The sequence below is a fragment of the Leopardus geoffroyi genome, chromosome E2, assembly GCF_018350155.1.
Source record: "Leopardus geoffroyi isolate Oge1 chromosome E2, O.geoffroyi_Oge1_pat1.0, whole genome shotgun sequence".
Lineage (NCBI taxonomy): Eukaryota > Metazoa > Chordata > Mammalia > Carnivora > Felidae > Leopardus > Leopardus geoffroyi.
Genome location: NC_059335.1, coordinates 7,186,567 through 7,208,799, shown reverse-complemented (window position 1 = coordinate 7,208,799; position 22,233 = coordinate 7,186,567). Strand labels below are relative to the sequence as shown.

The 22,233-nt window shown below is 46.1% G+C and overlaps 1 protein-coding gene across 1 annotated transcript; it reads left to right on the top strand.

The window, feature by feature from the left end:
* The first annotated feature begins 3,713 nt into the window (after positions 1–3,713).
* Positions 3,714–13,444, top strand: LOC123578659 (myeloid cell surface antigen CD33-like). The gene is given in 5 exon segments (XM_045441667.1): positions 3,714–5,412; positions 5,551–5,829; positions 7,342–7,438; positions 7,727–7,808; positions 12,963–13,444. Coding segments are annotated over 5 exon segments (1,101 nt in total). The 5' UTR covers positions 3,714–4,934; the 3' UTR covers positions 13,128–13,444.
* The last annotated feature ends 8,789 nt before the right edge of the window (positions 13,445–22,233 follow it).

Here is a 22,233-nt window from a genome sequence, read left to right as displayed (position 1 = left end):
GTTCCTCCATGACCTGATACACTAGTGGGTCACCACAGGCATGCCACACATCTTGGGGACCAGGCACCTGCTGTTCTGTAAAAGCCAGTCTTAACAGAGCTAAAAGAGAAGTGACAGAGAGAAAATATCTACAAACATATATCTGATGAGTGAGTTGTATCCAGTATATACCAAGGACTCTCAAAACCAAACAATGAGTAAACAAACGAAACCTAACTGTGTAAAAAAATAGAGAGAAACGAAACAACCCTGTTTACAAATTGACAAAGGATTTGAATAGATTTTTTTCACAAAGTATACAAATGACCACTAAGTGCATGAAAAGATGGTTAAAATCTAATATCAGCCAAATGCAGATTACAACCACACAGTGATGGTATCATAAAAAACAACGCAAAACAAAACCCAGGAAATCACAAGTGTTGGCAAGGATGCAGAGAATGTAGAAGTCCTGTGTTTTGCTCTTGAGATAATAAAGGGTGCATTGGCTGTGGAATTCAGTATGGCAGTTCCTCAAAAAATTAAAAATTGAGGGGCGCCTGGGTGGCTCAGTCGGTTAAGTGTCCAACTTCAGCTCAGGTCACGATCTCGTGGTCCATGAGTTTGAGCCCTGCGTCGGGCTCTGGGCTGATGGTTCAGAGCCTGGAGCCTGCTTCCGATTCTGTGTCTCCCTCTCTCTCTGCCCCTCCCCCGTTCATGCTCTGTCTCTCTCTGTCTCAAAAATAAATAAACGTTAAAAAAAATTTAAAAAAAAATTAAAAATTGAATTACCGTAGGAGATAGGAACCTCATGTCTGAGTATATACACAAAAGCTCAAAATCAGGAACTTGAATAGATATTTCTACAACCATGTTCATAGAAACATGATTCATGACAGTGAAAATGGCAGAAACAACCCAAGGGTCTAACAACAGATAAACACAAAAACAAAAGGTGGAATATTACACAGTCTTAAAAAGAATGAACATTTGACACATTCTACAATGTGGATTGAAGACATTACTGTGAGTGAAATAAGCCAGTCACAAAAGGACAAATACTGTGTGATTCCATTACCCCAAGTATCTAGAGAGCTCAAGTTTACAGACAGAAAATACAGTGATGGCTGTGAAGGTCAGGAGATGGGTGGGGGAATGGAGGCTTATTAATTTAACAGGCACAAAATGTCACATTGGGGTGATGAAAAAGGTTGCAGAGATGGATGGGGGTGGTGGTGGTCGCCCTACAATGCCCCTGACCTAAACAATTAAAATGGTTAAAAGGGTAGAGGTTCTGTTATGCATATTTTGCTTCAGTAAAAACAAAGCAGCCAAAGATTCAATCAACCACTTCACCAAAGAAGGAAAATGGATGGAGAATGAGCACATGAAAACATGCCCAGCATCACCTGTCCTTAGGAAATCACAGATTAGAACCAGGATGAGATACCAGTGCACTCCTCTTACAAAGGCTAAAGAATCCAAATGAAAATAAGAGAAAAATCCTGGTAATATCCAATACGAAAGAGAGTGTGGAGCAACCAGGACCCACCACACACATTGCTGGTGGAAACACCAAATGGTACAGCCACTGTGGAGAACAGTTTGGCAATTGTGTCTCAGTCAAACCTACACCAAATGTGGGACTGAGGACCTAATGCCTAATATTTACCCAGGAGAAACAAAAACACGTTCCCACAAAACCTGCATGTGAATGTTGACAGTTATTTTATTCATAGTCACCCCAAAACAGGAAACAACCCCAATGGTCTCCCAGGGGTTAGTGTATACAAGATTGTACAAATTATTAGCATACATACTCAACAATATGGAGGACCTTCTAATGCATTAGGCCAAATGAATGAAGCCAGACTCTTGCATGATTCTGTTTCGATGACATTCTGTAAACAGCAAAATAAGAGGGATGGAGAACAGACCAGCATTTTTGCAGAGGTTATGGGAGGAGGGAGGACTTGGCCACCAAGCGACAGGAGGAAAGAAGATCTTGGGGAATGGCACTCTTCAGTACCTTGACTGTGGTTATGATTACATAATTCTATATATCAGTCAAATTTCACAGAATTGTACATGTTAACAGGTGAATCTCACTATGTCTAAAATTAAAATGCATTGAGAATTAAAGAGGCCCCTGGGTAGCCAGTTGGTTAAGTGTTCAAATCTCGATTTCGACTCAGGTCATGATCTCACAGTTACTGGGTTCGAGGCCCCCATCAGGTTCTTCGCCGACCTGGTAGAGCCTGCTTGAGATTCTCTCTCTCTCTCTCTCTCTCTCTCTCTTTTTCTCTCTGCCCTTTCCCTGCACACACACTCTCTCTCTTAAAAATAAATAAACAAAAAAAGAATTAAAAAACACAAGATACCACTAAACTTCTGCAAAATTGCTAAAATTTTTAAAAGGCTGACAATACCAAATATTAACAAGAGTGTGGAGGTACCAGAATTCTGAAATATTGTGGATAGGAGTAGTAAAGGTTAAAACCATTATGGAGAGTAGTGTAGCCATTCCTGCTAGTGTGAGACACACAGTTATTCTTTGACCTAATAATGACATTTTGGGGAGGGACTCTTTTTTCTCTTTTAGCAGTTTTTATGTCTATTTTGTTATTGAAGTATAGTTGACACACATTGTTATGTCAGTCTCACAAATATCCTTCTTTTATATACTCATGGGGGTGTTTTATATATATATACATATATATGTATATATATGTATATATACATATATATGTGTATATATGTATATATACATATATATGTGTATATATGTATATACATATATATGTGTGTATATACATATATATATATAGTTTATATAGTATATAAACATGTCCATAAAAAGGTTTTACCTTCCTATTCATAGCCCAAACTTGAAAATCTCAAATGTCTATCAATAGGTGAATAAATAAAAGATTACAATATACCCATGAATGGCATAATACATAGTAATAAATGCATTATGAACTATAAATACGACTTGGATCAATTTCAAAATTATTGTGCTGAGTGAGAGAATACAGAAGACACAAAGTGTACATTTCTAGGAAATTCTCAAATTGGCATGAAGGGAACAGATCAATGGTTACCTGGGGCTGGAGATGGCTTGATGAGCTGCACAGAGGTGCCAGAAACCCAGTTGAGATGGTGGTTACCTTCACGTCCGGATTGTGGAGGTATACATTTGTCAGGATTCATAGAAAAGCGCACTTCAAGTAGTTATATTCCGTCTTATAAAAAGTACAAAGTTCATTAAAGAAACATAATGAGAACTCACAGATCTTCCCAGTCCATGAAAATGGTATAACTTTCTTTACTGTAAAACCAACTGCATTGGCTTCTCCATTATGTGCCACAATCGTACTTTTTTTTTTTAATTTTTTTTTCAACGTTTATTTATTTTTGGGACAGAGAGAGACAGAGCATGAACAGGGGAGGGGCAGAGAGAGAGGGAGACACAGAATCGGAAACAGGCTCCAGGCTCTGAGCCATCAGCCCAGAGCCCAACGCGGGGCTCGAACTCACGGACCGCGAGATCGTGACCTGGCTGAAGTCGGACGCTTAACCAACTGCGCCACCCAGGCGCCCCGACAATCGTACATTTTTAATAATCCAGAATAAGGTATGATTTCACTTATTGGAGACTCAATTCCTCACTTATCAGATGAGGTGCAAAAGTGTCTCTATGGTAGTAATGTTTATGGAACATATATTTAGATACTATTGTGTTTTGAAGATTTTACAAATGGTTGACGGCAAATGCTATTATATATGCATATTGTAAATAGAGACATCAAGGATTTGCCAGATGTATACTCCACAGAGTGAGATGGAAAAATACATGAGCAGAACCTAAAATTTTAATTGCAGCCGTATATTCATGCCACTCATGTTTTCTGGAATATTATGTGCTTTGAGCCAATTTCACCTTGAGAATCAGATTTTTGACATGACAGGAAATGCTAATCTGTATGATGAACAATCAAACATATTTCTTCAGTCCACAAATGACTGTATAGACAGCATTCATGGAAAAGAATATCCACTGGCTCATGAACTTGTGTTCTCCCTTTTGTTTGACGTGAAGATGCTACATGGTTTTCCATTTGGAGATGCCACTGAAACTTCATGAATCAGCATAATAGAAGCAAAAAAAAAAAAAATGGACTCATCCTTGAATATTTAGAAAATAGCCGGCAGTAGGCCAGCAGAGACGTTGCGAAGTCACACATGCCTGCAGCTGTGAACCTAACAGGGACAAAGTGAAACCACAGCGTATCTGCAGAGGAAGTGGCGCCTTGGGTGGGGTCCCTGTTGCAGGATGGACCAGGTCAGCCCCATGTGTCTTGTCTTCAGGTCCCCCAACACAGATGTTCACCAAGTATTTGGAGAATCAATCAGTGAATCAATGAAGGAATCCTGCCTTCACCTCACCGTGGCCCCCTTCTTTTCTTATGCCCCAGATGCTCACACACCTAAAGAATCCTGCACTTTGCAGGACTGACCACTCGGTCCAGACGAGGCTGTGACCCTCCAGCTGTAGACAAGAGTTGATTAGCTCCTTCGTGTAGACCATGCTGCTCAGACAAGCACCTCAGATGGGAGGATCTTAGGAGACTCACTGTGTCCCATGCCTCATATGCTCTCAGAGGTCCTGGTCCAGGCTCCAGTGGTGGAGGGAAGAGTGGAGATGGGGGGCAGGATACAGGGTCTGTTCTTGGTCTCTCCTCCCTGGGTGGGTCTCCCGGGTCTTGGACTGGGAATCCGGGGGTCACAGGCTCTGTGCAGAGAGGGGGTGAGCTCCGCAGCGCAGTTCCCCTTTTGTGAAATCGTGAGACCTCATGCTCCTCCCCAGCTTCCCGTGGGTCCTCCTCAGCTTCCCTCCCTCTGCCTTCCCTTCTCCTTCACCCACAGGAAGCCCAGACACCCTCTGTCTCTAGATGCTGCTGCCACCGCTGCTGCTGCTCCTGCTATGGGCAGGTGAGTGGGCTGAGGGGAGAGGGAAGCTGGGGACTGCCGCTGACCCTGCCTTCTCCACAGGGTCCCAGGCTCAGGATGAGAGATACTGGCTGTAAGTGCAGGAGTCGCTGACAGTGCAGGAGGGCCTGTGTGTATACGTGCCCTGCAAATTCTCCAACCCCACGAGCTACTTGACTAACCCTGTTCATGGCTACTGGTTCCGGGGAAGGGCCCACATATATTTGGATGCTCCAGTGGCCACAAACAACCCAGATCGAAAAGTACAGAAGGAGACCCAGGACCGATTCCGCCTCCTTGGAGACCCTCGGGACCACGACTGCTCCCTGGACATCAAAGATGCACAGAGAAGGGACTCGGGGACGTATGTCTTTAGGGTGGAGACAGGGATTAATATAAGATATAGTTACAGACAGAATCAGCTCTCTGTGCGTGTGACAGGTAAGGAGCACACTGCAGGGGAGGCCACAGGGGAAGGATAGGGGTCCCGGGACAACCTTGACCGAAGCCTGAGGCTTCTTTCAGGGCGGCACCTCAGACCCTCTTTCTGATACCTGTGTCTCCCCCTCTCCTCACCAGCCCTCACCCACACACCTGACATCCTCATCCCTGAGACCTTGGAGTGTGGACGCCCCACGAACCTGACCTGCTCTGTGCCCTGGGCCTGTGAGCGGGGCACGCCCCCCATCTTCTCCTGGATGTCAGCGGCCCTCACCTCCCTGGGCCCCAGGACCCACCTCTCCTCAGTGCTCACCCTCCCCCCACGGCCCCAAGACCATGGTACCAACCTCACCTGTCAGGTGAAGTTCCCTGCAGCTGGTGTGATGGTGGAAAGGACCGTCCAGCTCAATGTCACCTGTGAGTGTAGGGCCAGGATGACCTGAGTGCCTGAGGGGGTGACGGGCATGAAGTCCAGGTTCTGGATGCTGGTGCTTTAGTCCTGGAGGCCTGGCTGAGGAGGGGACCTCGAATGACTTAAGTCCTGTCCCTCCTGTGTTTCTGTGGCTTCTGGGGGTGGGAGGATGTCCACATGCATCTCACATCACCCTTCCTCACTAAAGAGGGAAATCCTGTCCTCCCATCCTGGGTGCCACACAGAACTCGACAGGTGATGTCTGCCTAGTGGATGACAAAGGTGGGAAGAAGCCTCCTGTCCATGGAGCACTGACTAGCAGTTTCTTTCAGAGCGGGACTTTCAGAGTCAGTGGGTAGATGTGTGGTGGGCTGTAGTTAGACATGAGAAACCCCCTCAGCCCTCCTCTCTCATGCCTCCCACTCTGGTCTTGCCAGGGTGACCTGCTATTTTCTCCCCACCATCTTGAGTATACTCTTTATCTTCCTCCAGCCATTGAAGGCCTTGGGGCATTTTTAGGAGACTTTATTTTTAGAGGGGGGGGGGGAGTTTTAGGTTCATAACAAAATTGAGCTGAAGGTAGAGAGATTTCCCCCAAGCCCCTGCTTTTGTATGCATAGCCTCTCCACTCTCTGTGTCCCCCACCAGAGAACACCTTTGTCACAAACCTACATGTAATTGCCTTTATCACCGAAAGTCCATAGTTGACATTAGGGTTCATTCTTGGTGTTGTGCATTCTATGGGTTGGACAATTTATAATGACATGTATCCATCTAGTGGTATCATGCAGAGTAGTTTCACTGTCCCCAAATGTCTCCGAGACATTTTTTGACTGTGAATCCTCAGCTCTCACCTTGACCTCTCTCTGAGCCCAGTCTTTCCCTCACTGTTCTATTCCCATTGGCAGTGACATCTGGTTCCCACCTGGACAGTGAGTTCCTTTTGGACTCTTTCAGTGCCCACCAAATGGTTGACAGGTGGTGCCCAGAGACACATCCCTCACCCTGATTGTGTTGGGCTCACAGTATATATACTTGGCTGCTTCCGCCCACTTCTGGAAGCATAAGAGACCACCTTTGGCCCTGAGACAGGGTCAGTGGAGGCCAGGAGAGGAGATTCAAACAGCTTCCCTGGAGAGAAGGAAGGACAAGATCTTTCCACATCCCACAGAGACATATGCTGTGTGCCTATGTCTCTCTCTCTGGCATGCCCACAGGGCCCAGAGCCCCACGATCCTGCTGCAGACAGATCTGGGATCTGTTGCAGAGAAGAACCTGGGTCCTAGAAAAAAATGGTAGTAGCTGAACAGGAGTGTGAGGGCTACATGATGTCCCACAGACCATGTCCTTCTGGTGGAGGCTGAGGTCCTACAGTGGGTGGGAGACCCTCAGGGCTGAACCCTGGATGGGAGGGGACGAGTACCCCTCTCCATATGCTGGAGTTGTCAAGATTGGAGTTGACTCCAAGTGTCTTGCTTGTCAAGATTGGAGTTGACCCCAAGTGCCTCTGTCTACAGGGAACCTGGAGACCAGGGCAGGAGTGACTAAAGGTGCCATTTGGGGAGCTGGTGTCACCACACTGCTTGCTCTCTGCCTCTGCCTCATCTTCTTTGGGTGAGCTGTGTTGATGTGGGCGAGAGAGGAAGAAGTGGGACCTGCAGGGGTTGTGAGGCCCTACAGCAAGGGCGAAAGGTGCAGTCATGGTAAGAATTCAGCTGATACCATTGGGCCAAGCATGAGTGTGTTCCCAGCCTTGGTCCCAGAAGTCCAGGAGCCAGGGCACCTTGTTACAAAGTCTTGATATGAAGGCTTCTGGGCTCACTCCACCATTGACCTGCCATAGTAGCTCACTCCAGCCTCAAGAGAGTGACCCTATGTCAGAGACCCTGGTTCTCTCATCAGAGTGAAGACCTGTAGGAAAACAGCATCCCGGAGAGCAGCGGGCGTGGACAGCATCCACTCAGTTGTAGGGCCAGCTCCCCTGGTGAGTGATGTGGGCATCCTGGTGTGCAGATTCTCCTCTACATCTCCTGGGGTGGCGCACAGCCATGCTCCATTCAGCACATCCAGAAATGAACTCATCACCCTCCTGCTTAGTTGAAAATGTAGGTTTTATTATTATTCAGTGTCTGAGGCCAACAGATCAAGGGGTGATTGCCACTGAAAAGGCACTCTGTTACTCAAGTTCCCAGGAAGAAGGACACATGATCACACATAAGACCACATGGACAGGGTTGAGGTCGACCAAGAGGCAGAGGGGGCATAGAGAGACACAGATGGGAGCCTTTATTGGAGTTTCCACAGGAAAGGCATGCTGAGAAAGGGTAAGTAAGTTTAGGATTGGCTAGTTTGAATCATTTCATCAAGCTCTGGGGTGTTGGGGCCATCCCTAGTTGCTTGGTACTTGGCCCTGGGGTGATTAGGCAGAAGAATAGTGACCTAGAATGTAAGAGCTGGATAAAGGAGGGTTTGGGTGTGAGATTTGGATGGGTTGGTTTGCATATGAAAGAGATGCTTGCAAGGCAAGTCCTTTAACATCTCTAGAGATTGGCTAGTCCTGGCAGGGGCAGTTCCTCTAGGATTAGCAAGGCCCCAGATGCCAAAGCATCACAAACATATGGTTAATACGCTCCTAAACATACTCTTCCTGCTGATCACTCACCTCCCTGATGGCACTTGTGTCCCTAATACCCTGCCAGCGACCCAACCCTGTCCCGCCCCAGCCCTGCACTTCTCACACCAATGTGCTGCAGGGTGTGCAGGCCTGTGCTTCTCCTCAGTACAGCATAATGCATCCACTCCCTTTGAGCTGAGCTCCCCTCTTAGTCCTTACCCTGCTGCAGCCCTCCCCGCTTCTCCTCCCTGGCATGTTAGCATCACCTCCAGGCAGAACCCTTGTCCCACATGACCAAGTTTGAAAAGCACTGCTTCTCCACACTGCTGCAAGTCGGGTGCCCACACAACTTGGTATGAGATTTGGGGCAGGAAACCCAAGGTCCCCTTCAATGCTTCTGTCTCTCCGACACCAGTCTGCTCACTCGCCTCAAGCATAGCGAGCGTTTTGCATCTCAGAATCATTGCTCCGCTGTGCTCACCTTCTCATGTGTCTATGTCAATCTGCCCTAGTCCTGCTCATCTCCAAGCTCTAATTTTCATTTATTCATTTAAAACTCTAAGGTGGACACCACTGAGGTTTCTGAGTACATGATCTGCAATCACTTTGCCTTCATTCATTCCTTTTGCAAATATCTTCCACTTGTCGATTGTTCTGCATACTTGGGAAATATCTCTGTTTTTACAAATACGTATGTTACAAATATAAAATGTCCCTGCTGTCAAGGACTTACATTTATTGAGGGGTGTGTGTGTGGAGAAAACACTGAACATATAGGTAGTGAAAATATGCAAGAAATTGTCAGGAAATAGTGCTATGGAGGGGCATTAGATGGAAAAATCAGAGGTGTCAGTCCTGGCACTGGAGTCTTTGAGAAGACACCCACAGGAAGTGAGGGAGCACAGCGTGAACCCTGAGAGAATCACTATGGCTCTAAACAAGGTTTGGGGGTCCTGAGGTTGGGGCATGCCTGGTGTGTGGGGAAAACAGCAAGTTGGACAGTGTGTTTGAATAGAGCTGTGTGGGAGGGAGGCAGTGGGTAACGATGGGTAGGAAATGAAGATGGAGAGAGGCATGGAGGCTGCAGATATTACAAGGCCCTGCAGTTCACCATAATTACCTTTGTATTTTGAGAAGGGTGATAACGTAAAGGAAAACCACACAGAACTACTACGCATCCAAAATACCTAGCTTTTTACTCTTTTGGTCTCTAAATGTGTGTGTGGTTTTCACCACACCAAATAATTCTCTCTGACACCATCTGGAGGTCCTACTGTACAACTCAACTCAATTCTGACACTATCTATCTGGAGCTAGCATCACATCCCACAGATAAGGGCTCAGCCCATAAGACAGCCCCACCACCCTTAAGACACCAACCACAAGCTCGAGTTGTCACTTGTGCTACTAACCAACCGGCCATAAATCGGGTGTTCCCACGACCCCCTTCCTCGGTTTCAATTACTTTGTCAGAGAGGCCCACAGAACTCAGGAAAGCATTTTATTTACTCTGTACCAGTTTATTATAAAAGCATATGATGAAGGATACAGATGAACATCCAGATAGAAGAGATGTGTGAAGCTCCCAAGTTATTTCCAGGTATGCCACCCTCCACATATTCACCAACCCAGAAGCTCCCTAACCACCACCTCCATACTATTGGGATTTTTATGGACATAGACATGATTGATCATTACCTCTATTTCCCACCCCTGGGGGATGAGAATATGGGGCTGGAAGTTCCAAGCTTCTAACCGCAGCTTTGTATTTCTGTGACCAGCCTCCATCCAGGAGCCAACCAAGATTTGCATCATTAGAATAAAAGACACTGCTGTTGTCCAGGAAATCCCAAGGGAGTTAGGAACTCTGTGTCAAGAACCAGGGTCAAAGACCAAACATTAGACCAGAAGATGCTCCTAGCACTCTTATCACTTAGGAAATTTAAAAGGGTCTTAGGAAATCTGTGCAGGAACCAAGGGCAGATCTCTCTCTCTCTCTCTCTCTCTCTCTCTCTCTGTCTGTCTTCTGATACATATTTATCTTTTATTATTTCACAGACATGAACTGATGCTCATTTTAATGGGATCGCTCTGTCTGCTGTGCTGAGAATACCTATATCAGGCTAGGAAAAGAGGACACCAAATAAGGAAGAAACCCAAGTAATCCAGGAAAGAGATAATGTAGGCTCCCATAACAAGATACTGTAGACTGAGTGTCTTAAACTACAGAAACATATATTTTGTTATGCTGGAAGTCTAAGACCAAGGTGATAGCAGGGTTAGTTTCTCCTGAAAACTCTCCCCTTGGCTTGCAGATTACTACCTTCTCTCTATGTCCTCACGTGGCCTTTTCTCTATGCACACACATCTCCACGGTCTCTTCTTCTTATGAGGACATAAGTCATTTTGGGCCCTATCTTAATGACCTCACTTAAACCTAATTACTTTTTTAAAAGCCCCATCCCCAAATACAGCACACTGGGTGTTAGAGCTTCAACATATAAATCCAAGGAGACACAATTCAGTCCATAAGACATAGTCCCATGGGTAACAATGATGAATCAGGATTTGCTAATGGAATGGTAGAGTATGTGTGTGATGTGAGCAGAGATAGTTCACTGCCTCCGCCACATGGATGTGATAAATGTCAAAGATGACTCCACAGATGCCATAAATATCCACAGGTGTCCATGCATGTCCAGACATGTTAATAGATGTCATAAATACCCATAGATGCCCATACATGTCCATAGATACCAAAGATGACTCCGATGTGGTTGCCTTGAGCAACATAAATAATTGAACCACCAATTCCTGAAATTGCCCTCTCTGCGGGAGTATATTTCTCAGGGGGGTTCAAACTTTATTTTGGTTACTATAAGCTTCAGGTGCCTCTGAGATGTCCAAATGAAGAAGACAAGTTAGATGGCAAGGGTCTGGAGCTCAGGAGAGGGGTCCAGGTAGGAGGCACAGAGATTTGGGGAGCATACACATCAAGGTCTGATAGGGGATGAAGCCACAAGGAAGAGAAGAGGTCCACAGACAGAGCCCCGGGAGAGACAGGGATACAAGGTGAAAACAACAAGAAGACCACTGAGAAAAAAAAAGAAATGACAAAAAGAGTGTAGATTTGGGTCCTGGTAGCCAAAGGGAGATGAAGTTTCAAGGAGAAGAGAACGCTTATTTGTTTCAAATGGTAGTAATCCCAGTAAGATCAGTTCTGAGAAATGACCGTTTAAATTTAGCACATGGTGTCACAGTTAATCTTGAGAAAAGCAGATCTGGTTGCCCAGTGGAGGGAGTTTTCTTGATTGGAATGAGTTCAAGAGAAAATGGGAGGAGAGGAAGTGCAAATGCTCTTGAGAAATGTTGCCATAAATCTTGAGAAATTAATCTGCAACAGAAAATGGTCATACTTCTACATCCCTTGGAACCTTCTGGGTGATAGGAGCATCTTTTGTTCTAACAAGGTGACTCTGGGTGGGCTTCTGGATGAGAAGATCACAAGAAAGACCAAGCCATGATTAGAAGCTCAGTATTTTCATCCCCACTCCCCATTATCCAGAGAGGGAAGAGATGCTAGAAATGAAATTAGTGATCCATCATGTCTATATGATGAAGTCTCCATTAACATCCCAAAAGTATGGAGTTCAAGGAACTTCCAAGTTGGAATCTTCCAACATGGAGATGCTAGGAGTACATCTGGAGAGGGTGTGGAAGCTCCTGCCACTCCCCACCTCCCCCCACCTCACCCTAGGCACCTCTTCCATTTGGATGTTCATCTGTGTCTTTTATCACACCCTTTTATAATGAGCTGGTAAACAGCAAACTGCTTTCCTGAGGTCTATGAGCCACTCTAGCAAATTAATGAAACCTGAGATAGGTGTCATGGCAACCACGAATTTATAGCCAGTTGGTCAGAAGCACGGGTTACAACCTTGACTTCCTATTGGCAGGTGAATTGGGGGTGAGGTTAGCCTTGTAAGACTGAGCCCTTAATGTGTGGGATCCGGCATTATCTCTGGGTAGGGAGTGTCAGAATTGAAGTGAACTGCAGGCCACTCAGCTGGTGTTGGAGAATTGCTTGCTGTGGGGAAAACCCCACAAATCTGCTGTCAGAAGTGTTGTGGATGTAGGTAACAGTGTGAGAAAAAAGGAGACATACCCAGAAGAAAAGTCAACTTTTCATAAACATCCTCCTGCGCGAACGGTGCCAGAGTGACCAGGGTTGAGTTCATGATCAACAGATGTGTGGTCTTGGGTAGCACCTAACCTCTCTGACAATTAGTTTCTCTCTATGTAAACTATTTTCCGCCTAGGTCTGAGTGAGTGCTCAGTAAAATTTGAAAGCAATCAATAGTGTTATATTTGCTAAATAAGAAATGTTTGATAAAAGAGTGGAAGAAAGCAATGTCCTATCGAATCAAATTCACTTCATGGACCCTCTCTGCCTTCTCACCTTACCCCCCCCCCCACCACCACCCCAAGAGCCCTGCTCTGAGCCCTTCTTTGCTCTCCACACAGGGTTACCATCAGGAGTCTGAGCCAGAACTCCCTGCTGAGCCCACAAGCTCTGCAGGGGTGCTCCCCACCTTGGAAATGGAGGAGGAGCTGCATTATGCCTCCATCAGCTTTCACAAGATGAAGGAGAACACCTGCACAGAATATTCAGAGGTCAATACAAAGTGACGAACCACCTGGAGCAAACAGCCTCAGAGGGAGCGTCCATACCCTCTAGGAAGGGGGACCCAAAGGCTGGTTCTTGGAGACTTAACATCCCCATAGGCAATGGACTTATAAACTACTATATGTGATTTTCTTGCTGTATTGGAACTAAGGCTTTGCAATCAGAGAGGCCTGGCATGGATTCAAGGCTCTTTCATTTATTAGCACTATGATGTCAGGCAAGCCACCTTACTCCTCCATGTCTCAGTTTTCTGCTGTACAAAATGGATGTAAGGGCTTCCATGAGGATTAAAGTGCATATGGAAAACACACAGCACAAATCCTGCTGCGTTGTGAGACTTTGGTGCACATTGGTTCTTTCCCCCTTGGACAGAAAGGTGTCAGTGACATTTCACTTAGAGGCTGAGTATGTTCTGTCCCGGACACCACATCAGCAATGAGTCAGCCTCACTCTGTACTCGAAACCCTCCCATGTGGCAATCATTTTGCAATGTATGCATATATCAAATCATTACATTGTACACTTTAAATTTACACAATGTAGGGGCACCTGGGTGGTTCAGTCGGTTAAGTGTCTGACTTCGGCTCAGGTCATGATCTCACAGATCATGAGTTTGAGCCCCACATCGGGCTCTGTGCTGACAGCTCAGAGCCTGGAGCCTGTTTCGGATTGGGACTGTTTCAGATTGTGTGTGTGTGTGTGTGTGTGTGTGTGTGTGTGTGTGTCTGCCCCTCCATGGCTTGCACTGTCTCTCTCAAAAATAAGTAAACATTAAAAAATAAATAAATAAAATTACACAATGTTATGTGTCAATCATATCTTAATAAAGCTGGAAAAAATAAACTCTAGGTGCATACATAGTACTTAATGGTAAATATTACTGAATATTTATCAGACGAAGAAAACACTCCCCACCGTTCTCTTCCCTGACTTGGCCTCCAGCATCATCCCTCTCCCCTTCTGAGTTCTCCCTTTCCATCCTGCCTGCTTCCTACTAGTCCTGTTAGAGGCAAGATCACATATTAACATTTACAGAACCTCCTAAAAATCAGGGCTGACCACAGTCAAAATACCTCTCCATCTCCTCAGCCCCAAAGACTAATTTACAAGCCTTTAATTTGACTTTCCAGATCAGGGGGCAGAGAGCATATATTTTAGGCTTTGCAAGCTGTATGGTCTCTGTAGCAACTATCCAACTCTGTGTTTATAGTGCAAATGCAGCCATAGACATTCTAGAAATGAATTAAAGTGGATGTGTTCCAACAAAATTTTATTTACAAAAGTAGGCAGCCCACTAGCTATAGTTTTCTGCCCTCTATTACAGGTTGTTTTTTTTTTTAACTTTTATTTATTTTTGACAGAGTCCTATACAGAGACAGAGCTTGAGCAGGGGAGGGGCAGAGAGAGAAGGAGACACAGAATCCGAAGCAGGCTCCAGGCTCTGAGCTGTCAGCAGAGAGCCCAATGTGGGGCTTGAACTCACAAACCATGAGATCGTGACCTGAGCCGAAGTTGGACATTTAACCGACTGAGCCACCCAGGCGCCCCAATTCCAAGTTGTTTTTAATCTTTCCCAGTCTATTTGTGCATCTCCATATCCTAGCTCAGCGATCCTTCATATCATTCTCTAAGTGTCCCCATGCTTGCACATTCCTCACCATCTTCTTGCATCCACATTTCTCCTCCAGGAAGACCCATCACTAGGTCATCATCTATTTGGCACCTTCTTATCCTCAAAATAAACTTAAAAAAAATAGATGTCAGGGTTGAGATGGTGAAGGCAAGCAGGAAGTTTTAATCTTCCTCCTAAAAAAAATGAATATTTTACTTAAAATAAAAATCATCTTGAATAAAACAGTCCCAAACCCCCCCAGTAGCACCGAAACCATGTCAAGGATAAAGCATAATGCCATAAAATCATAAAGTAACACCTAAAAACAAATGGAGGATTTTGGTGTGGTGTGAAAAAAATGTCTGTGGCCTAACTCTCTCTGCCTTACATCCAGGAGGGACAGCTAAGTCAGACTTCTGTTTATGTTAATGTCAAGCTGGGTGACATGAGCCAACCATCTGTTGAAAACATTAAAAGTTAATGGTTAGATTTCCAACTCAGACAAGTTATCATCAACCCATCATTCCTCCCTCCACTCACAACTAAAAATCCTGTAAGTTGTGCAAGAACCAAAAAAGGATTGTGAAACATTGTGAGTACAAGGTGAATTGGCTTGGGACCCCAGGACTAGGGGAACAACACAGAGGCAGAACATCTCAGTCCCCACCCAGCCACCCCCACCTATCAGAGGAAAGACACTCAGACCCATTGTTTCCCAAGTCCTGACCGAGAAACAGGAGGCAGCCAGGTAGGCTCATTTCTCTCCTGGATGGAAGGGGAGCTCTTCTGACAATCAGGCAGGACCACCACTACAAGGGGAATCAGTTAGAGCTGGAAACAAGTGTCCAGAAAATGCTTACCTTCCTCATCAGACTTGAGATATCTCCTGCTTAGAAACACTGAGGCAGATGGACAAAAAGGGACAAAGAGATCCAAGCATGCTGTCTAATACTTCTGACCCTGACGCTAAGTTCTCCTTTGTCAAATGTGAAGACTAGCCTCCTCACTTTCAGAAGGTGTGTGTGTGTGTGTGTGTGTGTGTGTGTGTGTGTGATGAAGTAAGCTATATTAAAGGAGCAGTACAGAGGCCAGTAAGCAGAGGGCCTTAGCAAGAAGGCTCAACCAAATGGGGCAGACAGACGTCATCCACAGGAGCAACAATGCCTGAAAGTGAACAGGAGAGGTCGCAGATGAAGGAGAGAGAGGCCAGCACCACTCACTCTTGACTGTCTGCTCCTCTGGCTCCACCCAACTCCACCCACTTGACCTTCTGGCCTTAAAGTGGAACATAAGCATCTGGGTCAAGCCCTTCTGCTGAGCTGAGAGGTACCGGAGCTCAAAGTGCGACCCTGTTTCAGCACCACGGACAGCACCAGCTCCCCTGCCTAGGGCTGTCCAGGCGTCAGCGTCTCCTGGTGGACGGAGAGCGCCCTCCCGGAGAGCCATTTATCAGCCCCCAGTGCAGAGTGGGAGGAGCCCAGGGAAGGGTCTGGTGACATCCTAGGTCAATGATGTTGGTCAGGTATGTCTGGGACCTCGTAGTGTGTGCTTCCCTCATCAGACTCGGGCGCTTTGTCCCAAAAAGGTGTCAATCGGGGATTAGGTGCTGTCCTGAGGTGAGGTTTAGGCATGGGTGTCTCCAGTAATTAGATGGAATAATAAAGCCAGTCTTGGGAATTTCTGGCAAGAAAGTATTAATCACTCAAAGAGGAGGTCCTTATGGTATTTAGACCTGTTGTAAGACCTTGGGAGAAATAAGGTTTCTGTTTAATTTTGTAGCTGTCTTCCTACCAAGCCTGAATAACTTCAGAGATGCTTTTTTTTTTTTTCTTTCTCCATTTAAATTGTTTTCACTCTTTCAGTCTGGGGTTGGTTTTTCTTTTTTCCGTGTTTCCTCACATTTCTGTCTGGGAGCCTCCTTGTCCCTCTTACGTGGTCTCAACCACTCCAAGGCTCGCACCTCAACTACTGCCCAGGCAACTCTTACAGTTACTAGCCCAGGATGTCTTGAGCCCCAGAGCTGGGAAGTGGCAGGAAGCCTGGGTCTTGTTGATAAGGTTGGAAACAGGAACTTCATGCCTGCCCAAATCCCCTCATATGTTCCTCTTTCTGGTCCTCACCTTGCTCAGGAGTGCCCACATGGGAGCTGGCTTCCTCCCCTGTGGCCCCTCCAGGGTCTACTACACCAGGCAATCAGGCTCCTACCCAGGCAACCCCTTATCTGAGTCCCCCAAACACCAGAGCAGGGTTCACCACTATTCACCCACACAGCCAGCATTCTACAGGACACTCAGGTTTTCACAGGCAGAGTTGGAAACTTCTAGAAAAGAAAAGATGAGAAGAACTGGAGATTATTTGCCTCTTAGGATAAGGTAAAGTCCTGGACATGGGAGTCCAAAGGAGGGGCCAGACATGGGGGCACTGTAATCATTGTCTCCCAAACCTTTCTCTCCACCCCTCACCCACCTTTGCACAATAAGGAGGCACTTTGCTGATTTCTCTCTGCCCCTGAACACACACAAATGAATAAACTTTTGTTCACCTGTCACTTCTGGTCTCCCAAACTATTCCCTATGGTTGTGAAAATTTGGGGCACCTGAGTGGCTCAGTCGGTTAAGTGTCCGACTTCAGCTCAGGTCATGATCTCACGGTTTTTTAGTTCGAGCACCATGTCGGGCTCTGTGCTGAGTAGATGCAAGGAGAGGAAAGTCATTTTTTATGTCATCTTCTTCACCAAAATTGAAGCTATCCTTTATGCAAGATTCTACTACTTGTGTGTTTACCTTTATATAAATATTGTCACTTGACACATATTTATCACCTCCTATAGAATTTGTCATTACTGGGTGCAAACCAAGTCTACAATTGCTTGTGAGAAATGCACATTCTTGCTCCCAAGGGCAAGGATTCACTTTCTATCTTGGGAACAGAAATACACAGTCAAGGAAATTCATCTTCTCACCTGCTTCCTGCCCACCTCCAATCTGTTCTCCACAGAGAAGCCGGAGAGAATTCTAAAAGCCCAAGTGTCATTTCCAGCTTCTAACCCTCCATTGGCTCCCAGTTGCCCAAGTGGAAATAGCAAAATCCTTTAAGATGAGCTCAAGCTGTTACATGGACCACCTTACTTGGCTCAGGGCAGGCAGGGACCAGTTTCTAATGCCTACAGCACACCATAAGCCAACAGCCAACACATGCACAGAAGCACAGACTAATTTATTTATTCTATCAAAGAATAAAAAATTTTTAAAAATATTTATTTTGGGGAAAATGCAAGCCAGGGGAGGGGTGAAGAGAGGGGAACAGAGGATCTGAAGTGGGCCCCACACTGACAGGCTGACAGCAGGCAGCCTGATGTGGGGCTTGAACCCACGAACTGTGAGATCATGCCCTGAGCTGAAGTTGGACACTCAAACGACTGAGCCACCCAGGCACCCCAAAGAATAACATTTTTAAAGGCAACATCATGACCCTCACATAGATATAAAATAAACATGTGTTAAAGATTTTTTTTAGCACTTGGTGTTGTATGTAAGTGATGAATCACTAAATTCTACGCCTGAAACCCATATTGCACTGTGTGTTAACTAACTAAAATTTAAATTTAAAAAAAGAGATTTTTTTATTTTGGCAAAAAAAAAAACCCACACAATCAGATCTAACCTCTTAACAAAATTTTAAGTGTACATTAGTGTTAAGTGTAGTCACTATGTTGTAGAACTTTTTCACCTTGCATGATTGAAACTTTATACCCACTGAACAGCATTTTATTTAATTCATTATGAACTAGGGGACCAGGCAGAAATTAAAGATGCACAAATTTATATGGGGTAAAGGAATATTGAAATGAATTTGTGAAGCATGTAAAACTTGCTTGGTAGGAAGATTCAGGTCCCCCACCCCCACCCCAGCCAGACAGAATGTATATGCATGTCTGTGGACAAGAACTATTTGCATTGTTATTAGTTATCTATAAATCATAGCATTTAAAATAGTTCAGAGAGTGGTGCCTTGGTGGCTCAGTTGGTTAAGCATCCAACTTATGGCTCCCATGAGTTGGAGCCCAGTGTCGGGCTCTGTCCTGACAGCTGAGCCTGGAGCTTACTTTGGATTCTGCGTCTCCCTCTCTGTCTGCCCCTCCCCTGCTTGCTGTCTGCCTCTCTCTCTCTCAAAAATAAACAAACATTAAAAATAAAATAAAATTTGGGGCACCTGAGTGGCTCAGTCGGTTAAGTGTCCGACTTCAGCTCAGGTCATGATCTCATGGTTTTTTAGTTCGAGCACCATGTCAGGCTCTGTGCTGACGGGTCATGAGCCTGGAGCCTGCTTCGGATTCTGTGTCTCCCTCTCTCTCTCTGCCTCTTCCCCGCTCATGCTCTCACTCTCTCTCTCTCTCATGCTCTCTGTATCCCTCTCAAAAATGAATAAACATTAAAAAATTTTAATTAAAATTAAATTAAATTAAATTAAAATAGTTCAAAGGCAATAAAATGCTAGAATCAGATAACCCCAAAAGGGTATGCTCTAAAGAATACATACTTTTCGGGGCACCTGGGTGGCTCAGACGGTTAAGTGTTGGCTTTGGCTCAGGTCATGATCTCCCGGTTTGAGAGTTTGAGCCCCGCATTGGACGCTGTGCTGATGGCTTGGAGCCTGGAGCCTGCTTCAGATTCTGTGTCTCCCTCTCTTTCTGCCCCCCCCCCCAACTTGCACTGTCTCTCTCTCTCTCTCTCAAAAATAAACATTAAAAAATAAAAAAAAAAAGAATACATACTTTTTCATTGGAGACAGCCAGCAATCTTATTTCACTTATTCTAAATATTCTTACAATTCTTTTTTTTAATGTTTATTTATTTTTGAGAGAAAGAGACAGAGAGGAAGCAGGGGAGGGGCAGAGAGAGGGAGACAGAATCGGAACCAGGCTCTGGAGCTGTCAGCACAGAGCCCAACGCTGGGCTAGAACCCACGAACTGCAAGATCATGACCTGAGCCAAAGTCAGACGCTCGACCAACCAAGCCACCGAGGTGCCTCAATTCTTTTTTTAAGATTTTATTTTTTTAAGTAATTTCTACACTCAACATGGAGCTTGAACCCACAACCCCAAGATGAAAATTCATGGGGTCCACCAACCGAGCCAGCCAGGCACCCCAACATCCTTACAATTCTCAAAGCAAGTATTCATTGATCCCCTAATGTTATGCCAACCATCTTTATAGTCAGAGTGGATTCAGCAGTAGATGGGAGATACAAGTTCCTTTGTGAAGCTTACATTTTAATGACAAGAGAGACAGACAATAATTAAGCAGACTATGTGTTATATTGATTCATGATAAGGAGTTTGAAGAAAAACAAAAGAGAAAGATATATAGGGGATATGAAATGGATTATACTCTTCAATATGTTGTCCGTGGATGTTATCATTGAGAAACTGACATTTGAGTGCACACACATATACACACACACACCACAAGCCTTTATATAGACACATACACACAACTTAAATATGCACACACAGAGGACACAGACACACATACACACAAATACAGACACGCATGTACTTCAAAGATACATATATAGAGATCACAGACACAGCTCAAAATACACACACAGAAATCACACACACATATATACAGACACAATACAGAAATACACACAAAAACCACAGACACACATAGATACACAGACACATACACACTTCAAATATACACAGACACACATACCTCAGACATACACACACAGCAAGCACAGACACACACATATATATATACACAAACCAAAGAAACACACACACACAACAGAGGCACACACAGAGACTACAGACACAAGTACACATGCATATACACAGACACATACACTACAGATACACAAACACCACAACCACACAAGATGAGGCATTAGCCACTGACTCCTCACGCAGGGAGCTTTGCTCTGGGAAGGCTGGGGTCCTAGTTCTCAGACCAGACAGATCCAATGTCCCAGCAGAAGAGAAAGGTCGAAGTGCCCTGTGACTCTGTGCCACTTTCTGCCATGTGGGCCACCTTTTTGTTCTCGTACACACCCCCCCAGCCCACCAACATCACCATCCACCTGTCCCTGCTGTCCTTGAATCAGCAGATCCAGAGACCTCACCAGCCCAGCTGCTGGTCTGTGTCTGGAAGAACTGAGGCCAATCACCAGGGAATGGACAGGGAAGATGGAAACATCTCTTGGCCTTTGGAAGATGGACACGAAGCCAGGACCAGTGAGAAGCAAAGTGAAGTCACCTAAGGGGAGCGGGGAGTGAAGGAGCAGGGGGCAAAAATGGCTGGGCTGTGGGGTCACGGGCCAATGTGGGAGGCCGAGGTGCACTACAAAGTGTCTCTGTTCCTGGAGTTCCCTCTCAATCCTTCTCTGAGGGCCCCATGGGGGTGTGAGAGGAGTTCATGGGACATACTAGGAGCCCCCCAAGGGTGCTTGGAAAGATCTTCCCATGGTCCTGGGCCCATCCCAACCCAATAGAACATCTTTTTGGATACTCCAGCGCCTTCTACCCTGACTCTAGGCTCCCTGAGGAAGCCCTTGGGGTGTCTTCCTGATAACTTGGGTGTTGATGAAGAGACCTGGTCAGAGGAACCAGGGTCCCCTGCTTGGGACACCTATGAGCTTCGTTGGCTGCAAAGCTCATCGGGTGGTTCAGTTACCATTCTCTTTCCCAAAACAGAAGGAGGAGGAGGAGGAGGAGGAAGATGGGGAGGAGAAGGGGAGGAGGGAAGGGAGTTAGGAGGAGGGGGAAGATGGGAAGAGGAAGGGGAAGGAAGTTAGGGAGGAGGAGTAAGATGGGGAGGAGGGGAAGGAATATGGAGAGAAGGGGAGGAGGGGGAAGAAGATGGGAGGAGGAGAAGGAGGAAGATGGGGAAGGATGGGAGGGGGGAAAGAAGGAGGGGGCGAGGGGAGGAGGAGAAGGAGAGGAGGGGGAGGAGCGGAGGAGGGGGAGGAGAGGGAGGAAGATGGGAGGCGGAGGAGGGGGTGGGGGAACGTGGTGGTTCAGATCAGACTGGATTTCTTTGGCCCCTGGAGCAGACAGCCTGATGACTGACATGCACAGGGGCTGACCAGAACACAGCCAGAGCTGCAGGCAGACCCCCCGTCTGCTCACACCACCTGCTCTCTGGAATAAGATAAGCCTGCCTCCCAGAAAACCCTTCTCACCCTCCAGCTCTGGCTCAGCTGTCCCATCATCCAGGCACATCCTCACCCCCTCCTCCGGGCTCCGACAGCCCCATCCTCCCTCCTGGGTCAGCCCTGTCCACCCCAGGCTGTGACTGTGTCTCTGATTCCCCCATCCTGGCCCTGGCTGTTGCTCCTCCAAGGTCAGCCTTAACTCAGCCCAGCCTCCAGGACTCCCTGCTCAGAAGACGGGAGCAGCTCAGCCAGCAGAGGGACCAGCTGGAACAGAGGCCCACAGAGCCTGTCCTGTCCTGGGGAGAGAAGGGGAAGTGTGGCCGGGGTTAAGTAA